The following is an 11,994-nucleotide window of genomic DNA, read 5'->3' on the forward strand; positions in this document are numbered from 1 at the left end:
AAGAGAACATGTAGGGTTTGTAAAAGAGTTGTCTTTGTATGCATGCATCTGTATATTTTTCTTGGCATATTAATAGATCCAAAACCATAAAAAGACAAAAATTAAAAAAATTAACAAAATACAATATGCCCTTCCATTTTTATTATATATAGATTCAAAAAAGTAGTAATCAGGACAAATGCATGGATATAAAAATGCAGTAGGAACTGTCCTGAAAATACTAGACATACTCTGCTGTTATAGGCTAACTGTTTCTTTACTTGTTTTTTTCCCCCAATTAATTCAATTAAAAGCTTCAAAGATATAAAAAAAAAATATTAGGTCATTTCTTTCTATCTGTCTAAGTATTTGTGAGCAGAGTTATCTGACACATGTGCTAATGAGAGATAACATGTGCCAGGTACCCAGTAGAATAGCCGACGTACGCGCAACCTGACCCGGATACCACCTTCATAAAAAAAGGTGATTCATTGTTCAAATTGATGATCTGGGAGAGAATTTCCTTCTTGATTTTCTAATTGGGAATAGCTAGTAGCTAACAAATTCCAGCTCTTCCAATTTATTATTTAATACCCCAAAGAAATAGTATTGTTTGTATCGACAGCTATTTAGCTCAACCAACATTGTTTACAATTGACATGAACTTATGAAGTCAATGCATATAAAAATAGACACTATAGCATACTTCATATTTTGGTATCTTTAGGAACAATACCAAAAAAAACATTATCAAACAGTAGAAAATCAAACTGCATTCATGGCAAATTTTAAAAATGCTAGTATAAGTTTGCAGATTTTGTGTTATGTTTTTATGTGCCTTTGTAAATAAATTGAGTATGTAATAATGTGATGGAATTAAAATGGTAGTACTATTACACAGGAGATAGTCTTTGCCAAAATATTTTATTCTTGTATATGAGAAGTAATAGGGGCAGTCCAAAGCAGAAAGCAACTCGTATTCACGCAGCTTTCGAGAAAGGACCACACCCCAAGGGGTATGATGTAAGCAACCACCTTGATGCAAGTATCAATGGCTGATTTCACGACTCAAACATGTGACCTATAGGTCACACGAAGACAATTTTACCGTTGTATGAGAAGTAATAGTTCTTGCTAATTTCTTCAATTCTTGTCCGAATAAGGTTTTGGTGTTTGGTCAATTTTTTTGTCATAAACATTAATGTAACTTCATATTACAGAAGGTGCAAAGAAAAATTTGTTTACATTTATAATTCTAAATGATAGTTGCAAATAGTATTTCCACAGTGTCTACATGTATATTCGCAGAACAAAGGGAAGTGCACAGATAGCCAATTTTGGGAACCCCAATTAAACAATAACCAAAGTTTATACATTTTTTAAGTTTAGTTACTTCGAAAACAACTTACTATATATGCAACCAAAGTTGCAAAACTTCTTGCATATGCGTCTGAAGTTTTTTCTATTCTTTTAAGAATGAAGAAGAACGTAAGCGTCCAAATAGGTCGCCCCATAATTTTTTTACTTCTTTGACTTTATTTAATTAAATAAGACCTTTTTTTGTAGAAATGGAGGAACTCTTTGGAATATTATCACTTTTAGCCCGTGCCAGAAACTATTTACATTTGATAGCCGAAAAAATATATATATAATTTGTATAAGTTTTGTATATAATATACAAAATGTATATATATACAAAAAAATAAACAAATTTTATACATTTTTTCGGTTATTATTTTTACAGTGTCATTTTTCTGAACTCCTCCTTTCCAGCTATTTGTCATTTGGGTTCCAACTCAGTCCATAGGGGTGGAAGGTACAAGTTGGGCTGGTCCAATCTCTCTCAATGAGCCCAAGCCAATAAAATAATTAGGTAAATACTTGATTATAATGTAGAGTTTCACACAGATATTATTTTTCTTATTCATGAAACAAAACGACCCCTAATTGAGTAGGTATAATGATATTACTACATTGTATCAGATTTTGCCAAAGGAATATGTGAGAAATTTTTATTAGGATGAAAATTATATATTAATATCTTCGTTTTTATTTCACTTTCAATAACAATTGGGACTGATCCCGCAACGACTCTATTTTATAGCCAAAAAAAAGTAATATTCCAAAATCAAAATCCCATAAACCTAACCATGATAACAAGTTTTGCATAGATTGTTATGTACCTTATGGCTATATAAGGTCAAACTTCTCTATAACAACATCCCTATATAAAAACATTCACTGTAAAAGTCAATTTTTTTCGGAACCGACCTTTTAATGTTATAATATGTCCTTTATAATAGCATTTCACTATAGCATCCAAAAAATAACGGAACAAACGCAACTGTTAGGAATAATTATGGTTCAGACCAACTTGTGTGCACTTAATCCAACAAGTACTTTACCTTCTACCAACATAAACTATCCACAAAAACTTAGACTAAGAGGAAGAAGTGATCTAACAACTCTTTCCTCTGTTCATTTTTGAACTTGGTTTCCATGATCCATCCCAACTTCATCCATCGCTAGACCACACCCTTGGGTGCAAATGCTCTAGTTTCCAATGTACTTGAGGAAATCAATATTTTGAACACTAACTATAATTGCATCTACGAATCGAGAGAGAAATCAGAAAAGCAACCCTCAACATAGCTCCATTGCTACTTTTCCCAATAAATGTTTGCAAATAATATCAAAGTTGATTAATTCATATATCAATTTTAGAAACACTTGTTAGAGCAATGCCAGAAGTAATAGTTCTTCAAGTTGCTCAATCCATGCTTCTCTTTTCAAATATGATTTGGTCTTCCCAAACCACGGGCCAAATATATGATCAAAATTTCAAATTTGAGAAAGCCATTGGCTCATCTATGAGGATTTTGTGTTGGAGTCCTCTTGACAAAAGTCACAGAAGTCATTAGGAAGTCTTTTGTGTAAACAATAATCTATTCTTTTTTCTAGCATTTCTAATCTTCTCTCGAAAGACAATACTCCAACATGCATTGTCCTAGCATCAACTTGTGCAACTTTGGCACAAGATCGAAGTAATATGTAATAATCAGCATGTGTAGCATAAATATAGGCAGCATCTTTCTTTCTAGCATACCTGATGTAGCCATTCTTCTTCTTCACATGTTTTCTAGGTAGGATATAACAGAATCTGTTTTCTTGCATGTTTTCTTTCAGTTGTCTCAATGCTGTCTCCTTACACGACTCTGCAGAAGGTAGATCTCCATGTCCTTTATTTGGGGAATAAGCCTTTCGCTCCAAGCCACATTCTGAACAACTAGCTGCATTAAAATTGTCATCATCCAGTGATATGTCGCATTTGCATCTATTGATGCTGAATTTCTTCCTTGATCTTGGGGTGCTTTTGCATACACCCCTTGATCCCTTGTGTTGAAAACCATTACATGTGTGTGATTCTACTTTCTCATCATCTGATGCTTCTTCAGCCTGAAATCAAACAATTTAAAAAGTAAACAAACAAATACAAATACGATGCTGATACCGCTGGGAAAAGAAAAAAAGAAAGAGGAATACAATGAACGATAAAAACTTAATCTCTTGCACAATCAAGAAGCACTTGGATAAAGGCTCCTATTGATAACTTTTAATTGTTCGTTTATTCCTTCCAGTTAAGAGAGCGAATGACAGCAACATAGAGAAAATAAATCAATGGTATAAATGGAAGAAATGATTCCACCCTGTCGGAATTAAACTCGTAGAATTTATTTGTTAAAACATTCAAATAGTTTTTTCTGCATATTTTTTTGACTAGTCTCCTTCCGCAATTTTTAGCTTCTAAGAAATCCCTACCCAAGAAAAGAAATACAGGTGAACACACGGACATATCAAATGGGTTAAACTGACAATTGACAAGGATACAGGCATAGGGCCAAGAAAATAAATTGATTTCTAGACAAAGTTCAGAATTTAGTGATTACAGAACCTTATGGCTTTGATAGAAGTCCCACAAATCTTCAATTATCCTTTCTTCTTCATGATCTTCATAAGAAGGTTCAAGTCCAGCAAAAACCACATCTTTGCAATACTGAAGATATGATTGTAAATCTTTCGAAAAATCTGCTAAAAGCAAGAAAAGATAAAATTCAAAGAAGTTAACCTGCTGTTCAACTTTAACCCTACACTATTACCATGTTTTCTGAAAAACATAGTGACTAATGGAATTACCATATGTATCACTGAGCTCATCATGTTTTGCTTCAAGAATCTTCAAGATCTCCAAAGCATCAAAATCAGATTCATTTACATCTGGTGTACTATCGTTAGGATCTGAATCTTGTGAAGCCAAGTCCTCCTCACCAGAATTGCCTTTTCCATTGCAACTGAAACTCGGTTCTCCAATTCCATCCTCACCATCCGGTGCTAAACCACTAGAAGAAGATAAAATCATCTCCCATTTTCCACCATTAAGGTCATAAAGAATCCTTATTGTAACAATCAGAATCGACATCACACAAACACGAGAAGGCAGCCTCAACTCGTTAGCTGACAAATACAACTCTGGAGGCATAGACCACTCATACACTTGGCATGCCCGAGGGAGAATTTTTTCAACAGGAAGCGATAACTGCTTGAGATAACGGGAAGCTATAGCATGGAAGTTTACTGGAGGTAATTCCAAGCTTATTCTCCGAGCAATGGCAGTTGCAAAGAACTCTAATTTTTGCAAGGTGATAGATTGGATAGGCCTGAACATACGGCTGGTACTTATAGGGCATGCCCTTGAAGGAGGTCCCAGCTGCTTCTCAATTTCAAGAAAAGCAGCAAAATATGGGATCTTCCCTTCTAGAGCCCACTTCAATATGTCTGTTGGCAGGATTGCCTCCCTTGCCATGTGACAAGCAAGAAAAGAGATAGCTAGCGAACAAGATAATGGAATAATGCTGTGTAGAGATTTATGCCATATGGTAACTGCCCGTTTACCAAGTAAGTTGTGTGGTTCTATTTTCTTGCTGCCACTAAGCATAGCACTATCTATCTCCCCTGCAACAAGGGAAAGGAGGGTGAGTGACATAGAGCAAGGAAACACTGCAATGCATAAATGATGTTGTAAAGTTCAACTCAGCCCAATTAAAGTAATTTGATTGTGTAAACCTATCCACTTTGCTAAAATATATGGGTTTAATGTTGTTACAACTTCGTCCACTTATCATTTAAAGAGGATAGAGAGGACATGTTCTTGCTTCACCTGAAAAAATATAGAAGGCAAAAGAATCAAAACCAAGAGGAACATTGCACTCTCATTGCACAACTTTTGCCACCCAGCACAAAGTAGTAGAATATGCCGAATAACTAGTCCTACACTTCAAAAGCTTCAGGAGAATAGTCACAGCATTATAAATTTAATGCAAATGAAAAAAGCATCATCTTACTTTGGTCAAATGCACGATGCTAGGACATGGATAAAATCTAATTTTCCAATATGAACATCTAATGAATAGAAAAATATCATAGAGAAACAACAAATAAAATGAGAAGTGGCCTATGCTGCATATCAACAATAAGTTAATCAAATACCTTGAGTTTGAGACTCTGATTCATGAATGACATTGTCTGCCCACTCATCCGCCATAACCTTTTCATGTGCTAAATATCTCAGCCATACAGGCCCAACAACCCCAACAATTAGAGGGCTTACATTAAATTTCTCCACTAGCGCCTTACACTGCAATTGGATCATAACTTGTAACCCCATAACATACCTTAATCGGACTCCTGAATAATAATCAGTATATGTTAAGGAACTTTGAGACGGCCCAAAATCAGCAGGTCCAGCAGGCTCAACTCCATCACCTTCATTATCCTCTTGGTTGTCATCTAAAGTGTTCAAAGTTTCTAGATGCTGGGACTGTGAAAGCTTAACCTGAGATACCGGCTCAGCTTGACAAATCTGGGTGGGAGCACGGCGCTGACCGGCAGCATATATTCCCCCGTCCAGATTGAATAGGTCATCATCATCAACACCAGTGTCAATGATGTCATTCGCTTGAGAGCCGCAAAGAGTGCAATAGAAGAATCCATCACCACCATCATTAAAGGATATATTGCCACAAATCTCACATCGTTTTTGAATCCGCTCTGTCATTCTATCTTTTTGTATGGTTCAGTGATCAAACTCTCTGACATGAAGTGTTGGTTAATTAGTCTATTAGCAGCAGGTTAACTCAAGGAGACTAAAACGATTAATCCTAGAAACTGTTTTTCGCTTAAATTAACATTTCTTAGAAGCACTCTATGCCAACAAAATGATAGTGTTATTTGTTAAAATTCCTGTACTTAAAACACAAAACACGATTCAACCAAAGTAATCTCAACTTTATGGAATTAATACTCCTCAAATAAATAAAAGATCTTTTTTCACCTCATTCTACATGATTATATAGTTGGCTAAATACATTCTTACCTCAGTCCTAAAAGCTAATTGCAAGGGACAAAGGAATGTCATTATAATCATGTGATTATAACTTGAAGTATTAGATCATACAAAATTTACTTCATTGAAGCATTATACAAAACACCTTCAGGGCAATAAAGTGATGCAACAAATTGCCTTCCCAAAACAAAATAAAATAAAATTTAAAGCAAGGCAGCAAATTGTATCAATATTATTTTCGTAAGTTAGTGTACAAATTGTAACTGGAACAGATAAATTTTCCATTTAGGATTTAACTTATATGCATTCACTCTGTAAAGTTAAATTATCAGTCAAATTAAAAAAAAATTAAAAAAAGAGCTTAACCTTGATATCAAGCTGAAATCTCCTTCCACTTTCTACTGCTGAAGCTTCTCACTAGGTTTCATCGGCTTTGCTTTAGCCGCTTGCGGTTTGAACCGGTTCTGCCGTTTTCCTCTGCTTTTCGGTCTTAAGCTACTGTGGTCGGAGTTTATAGAATTCTATACATCCAGAGATTGTTGATCGTTGCCGGACTCTTCCTCCGGTGATTCTCCGGCGACTGTGAATCCCGGCGATGATTCGCTCACCTCTGGGATTACTCCAATTGAAGTTTCTCTTTTTACTAAAACCTAAATAGAGCATAATAATCCAATTGGAATTACCTTATTTTTCCCGATCAAAGTTGGTTATTTGTTTTTTGTTTCTTTTCTTATAAGGTGTACTAGATATGGTCAGCCCGTGCTAAAGCACGGGCCCAACAATTTAATAATGTCAAATCTAACTTAAGTTGTCAAATATAGCCAAGTACTGGTACCCTCAATGAAAGGAGATAACTTTTAAAGTAACATAATTGCCGAAGATAGAGCAAAATGATTAAACCTGTTTGCATTAATATTGATGAAAAAGTTTACCCAAGCACTTTGGTTTAAGTTAGGGAACGTTTCATATGTAATATAGGTATTCCACATATCAAAAACACAACAACACTAGAAATGACAAATAAAACTGCTCATTTAATCCTCGTATGCACAGCTATTCTAGAATTGAATTCATTCAGTTGTTTTTTATATCTGGGTAAGTCAGCTCGCTTCTTGACACATGTAAAGGTATCTTGAGCAGGAAAAATACAATGAGATAGAAGCAGCACAATTTTCCTTTGAAGCATAGATGTAAGAATACAATGAAATGAATAACACACTGTTATTCTGGAATTTTCCTTGGTTACAAAGTCCTACCTATGAGTTTGCTGACTAACTTTATCCACAACATGCTATTTTTCTTTCTCCTCCATGTTCAAAGTTGTAAAACAGTAAGTTGTTTTTAAATCTGTAGTCATTATGCACAGCTATCCAAGGCACTCCACTGATAAATGAATGTAAATAACTTTGCAATTTTGTAGTAGAATAGGAGATTCTTAAGGCACTGTCCTAAATAGTAACAAAAACGATTTTCGTCAAAATGCCTGCCCTCATATCTGACTTCTTAACGATAAGTAATCTCAATTATCATACAATGGAAGTAAAAAAAACATTGGATAATATAGCACCAAACCTTAGCATTTTTATTTTGAAAATCATCTTGTCCCAAAGTAGCAAGTATCTGGCGTTGTTCTTCTAGGTTGCATAAGTACAACTATCCATAAGTTATCTGATCTCTATTTAACAGATTCAAGTCTCCCAAAGTCAGTGGAGTAAACCAAAAATTTAGATTTCCAGTTTAAACGGCAACCTGCAAGCGCAACTGAAATGTAAAAACATTAGCATATTATATTCAGAAAAACAAAGGAAAAAGCTCACTCCAATCTTTATATTGAATCACTCACAGACCTTTTGGAGCAATTACAGATTAATTAATCTAATTCAATCCAAAGAAGGCGAAGACAATGTAGAATGGTCTTTCTAAATATATATGGAAAATGCTGATATGGGACATATTAAGAAAATATAGCAAAAAAAATATGTCAATGAAGAAAATTAAGATGAGAATGCTTTCCGAATGATTTCTCCATATACTACATTGTATGTAGAATGATCATATGTGTCCTGTGTTGTGGGTGGACGTATTAGTAATTTACATTCTATGAACTTTTTACTCTAGATAAAGCAATGTAAAGTTGATCATGTGAAAAAACGGGTTCACGCGAATAAATTCCAAAAAAATCTAATGTTTGGCTTGAGCTTTATTTATAGTTATAGTGAAACATAACCTTATTGGAAATTGTGTTTTCTTAAAAGGAACTGGTAAGTTCTCATCCTGTGATGCTACTAATGATATCTTTGGGATAAATACATGTTTATTTTTTAAATTACCACTGGCAATAGTAGCAGTTATAACATGTATCTTAAAATCATAATATATTAATCGTGTACTGGATAATATAACTTGATAATTTTTTTCCAAGTTAATCTATAAGGCGGTAAGCTAGTAGGATGTAAGGTATGGTAAAAAATTTCAAATTGGGATTGATCATTTGATTCTATAGTTTCGTCAATAGCAGTATACACTTTAGCATCGGTGGCAAGTCGATGTATAAGCATGTCATTTCTTTAAATGCATATAATTTTTTGGCAAAAGATTATCATTTTTGTAAATTGAAAAGGAAGATAACAATGTGGATTTCTAACCTTCTTCAAGGTATACTGGATTGGTATTTGTAAGAGCACTTCCTTTGAGGTCGGCTATCAAATTGCAAAAATGCGACTGTATTACTTGAATGATGAAGGAATAATTATTTTTTCAATTCAACTCTTTTATCTCGTAGTTGGGACAAAAATAATTGTTTTCTCTCAGGCGACATTTGTGCATATCTAGTACGACGGCGCAAATTCCTATCAACAATTTGTTCTTCTGCATTCCTTAGAGGTCTCTGGCATAAATTTATAGTATCTATGTTTCCAGACCTTCTTGCTTAAAATAGTTTATACTTTTGTTAAATTAATTTAGGTTAGTGTAATCTGAAATCAAACTTTAGAATTAATTTTTTTTCTTAACCTAAAGTTAGGAAAATACTAAAATACTCTAACAGAAAGAAAAATGAGAACAAATGCATGCTTTTCAAACATATTTATTTAACACAACTACAAATATAGAAATATGTTGCTAGCTGATGATGTCCAACAGAAGTAAATAGCGTACCTTTTGAGTTGTTGACTGATGGATAAGACTGTTGTGGTAAACCTGTTGAAATCAAGCATATGATCAAACATGCTGGATGTGCACAGAGCAGCAGTACTAAAAGTCATTATATGAACCTAATGTTGCACAGAAGTACATAAGAAAGAACCAAGCAAAGCCTGGTATTTAAGTGGAGAAGGGTAGAGGGGCGGGCCCATTATCCACCGAGTTTCGAAGGCTGCGGTTGGTCCAAAGGATCGGCCCCAGACGGATTTCTCGGTCATCAAAAAAAAAAAAAGAACCAATATCAAAGGAGAAATCTTTACTACATATCTCAATGCATTAATAAAGTTATAGTTATAACTACGAAAAGTAATCTCAATCACCGGGTTAGCTTCATTAGATAGTCTCTCGAGGTACAGTTGGAGGCAAAACAGGATAAAAACAGCACTTTTTGGGAACCATGTCAGTTATCAAGGATTTCATTAGGCCATCTGATAAACTCTTCATACTAACCTCTATAGTACGGTGCTTTTCCTCCACATTACACATCTCCAAATCCAAGAACATGTAGTCTCTATTGCTAATGGCATAACTGCTAGTGCAAAAATCACTTGTTTGCACTTCAGACACAAAATATTTCTAATTGCAATGTGCCTAGGCAAAATTATAAAAGGTTTTCGAAGATATTTAGGTAATAAAATTGAGCAGAGATATTTGAGGTCTTTGGCGTAAATCCACAGCATCTTTATTTTTTGAGGTCTTTGGCGTAAATCCACAGCATCTTTATTTTCGGACATTCCTGTTTCAAATAGTTAATACTTTTATTAAATTAACTTTATAGAACAGTATAACTTGAAACCCATACTTTAGATCGAATTTTTTAGTTAACACAAAGCTAGAAAAGGGTAAAATACTCTAACAGAAAAACAGATGAGAAAGATATGATGTTGAATGATGATGTCCAGCAGAAGTAAATAACGTACCTTTTGGATTGTTAAATGATGGATCAGAATGTTGTAGTAAACCTGTTGAAAAAGAAATACATCAGAATTTATTAGGGGGTTGACGCATATGATCAAACATCTTGGATGTGCACAGTGCATCAGTAATAAAAATCATTTATATGAACCTGATGTTGCACAAAAGTACATAAGAGTAAATGCATAAAAACGTATACAATGAAAACAACTAATACCACGACGAAATTCTTATTACATATGTCTACTCACTAATAAAGTTAAAGCTATAAGCCTATAACTACCAAAAGTAATTTCAATTCTCAGTCATTTTAGAGAAAACTTTATAGAGCTTCTAACGTTAGTTGTAAAAGACTACAAATTGTAGTGCCAGTAAACAGATTTATTATATCTCCATAGAAATTTTAATTAAAAGGAGAGAGAAGGGTGCAAATGACTGAAGTAAAAGAAAATCAGATGATTTAGGAATATTATCAAACATGCTCGGTGTATGAGTGTGCAAATCTAATATAGTTAGAGGCATGCATATAAAACTCCGGCAACAAAATGTCCAAACAAACAGATGCCGACCAAAATTATATTAGGGGTGCATTTAAGAAAAGAAGAAGCAAGAATTAGAGAAAAATTCACCACAACTATAGTGCAAATATCAAAGACAATATGGAACTGGAATTGAGAAATTTAGGCATATTGAAAAGAAAGAAATCGTCTGACTACAAATCCCATTGGAAATTAAAAGGTACAAAAAAATCAACATTACATCTGCAGGTTCCAACTATAGTAAATTAACTTGCACTATTCACATCAAGACATAGCAAACACATAATACAATTCATTCAAAATCAAAAACACTGAACCCCAAAATTTTATATTGAAAATTGAAACATCGACATGGCTAAAAATAGAGGAAGTCAAAATTTCACCTATGAAATCCACCAAAAACAAAGGAAAAAAGAAAGAGGAAGAAGAAGAACCCACCGGAGAGCTGAGCAAAGTAACAAATAAATCTCCTCTCAAATTCAGTAGCTTCTGATGAAAATAGTCAAAGAGGATAGGGGCAAAATTGAGAAAACATAAGCAGATTTTTTTGTTGAAATCTCAAATTTACCCCTGTTCGTAACCCTGTTCGTACACCGTAACTCTCACTTCTAAATAATAGTAATATAAGTTGTTCTGGTTATAAATTACTTATATAATAATTCTTTATTTCATTTTATATGATACTAGTTTTTTAATCTGTTTTTAAAAATTAATTTCTTATAAACTAATTTAATTTCAATTTTTTTACGTCTACTTTAATTACATAATTTATAGCCATATAAATATTATAATGTTTATTTATGATCGTAAGTTTTAATTTTTTTTTATCCCGTGTATAATGAAGTACCTAATAACAATGTAAAAAAGGAAAATGCTAAATAAAATATTGAAGAAAACAAACTATATAGCAAACCAAAAATATAGAAGAAAGAACTGCAAGTAGAAATTTGAAGAAAATTA

The 11,994-nt window shown here is 33.6% G+C and overlaps 1 protein-coding gene across 13 annotated transcripts; it reads right to left on the bottom strand.

Annotated features, from left to right (window-relative positions):
• Positions 1-2,610: 2,610 nt before the first annotated feature.
• On the bottom strand, positions 2,611-11,500 carry LOC107774568 (TATA box-binding protein-associated factor RNA polymerase I subunit B). 13 transcript variants are annotated; one of them, XM_075239562.1, is made up of 11 exons: positions 11,473-11,500; positions 10,501-10,542; positions 10,031-10,316; positions 9,536-9,577; positions 9,025-9,078; positions 7,952-8,140; positions 6,746-7,029; positions 5,524-6,125; positions 4,174-4,989; positions 3,932-4,065; positions 2,611-3,435 (listed from the first exon to the last, which is right to left on the bottom strand). In XM_075239562.1, the coding sequence occupies exons 8-11, from the start codon at positions 6,089-6,091 to the stop codon at positions 2,848-2,850; spliced, it is 2,106 nt and encodes a 701-aa protein (XP_075095663.1). In that variant the 5' UTR covers positions 6,092-6,125; positions 6,746-7,029; positions 7,952-8,140; positions 9,025-9,078; positions 9,536-9,577; positions 10,031-10,316; positions 10,501-10,542; positions 11,473-11,500; the 3' UTR covers positions 2,611-2,847. The 13 variants fall into 13 exon arrangements, with proteins under 13 accessions (XP_075095663.1, XP_075095667.1, XP_075095662.1 ...); XM_075239566.1 differs by having other exon boundaries at positions 6,746-7,022; positions 7,947-8,140; XM_075239561.1 differs by having other exon boundaries at positions 11,418-11,480.
• Between the last annotated feature and the right edge of the window lie 494 nt (positions 11,501-11,994).

This window comes from Nicotiana tabacum, chromosome 19 (genome assembly GCF_000715075.1).
Source record: "Nicotiana tabacum cultivar K326 chromosome 19, ASM71507v2, whole genome shotgun sequence".
NCBI lineage: Eukaryota > Viridiplantae > Streptophyta > Magnoliopsida > Solanales > Solanaceae > Nicotiana > Nicotiana tabacum.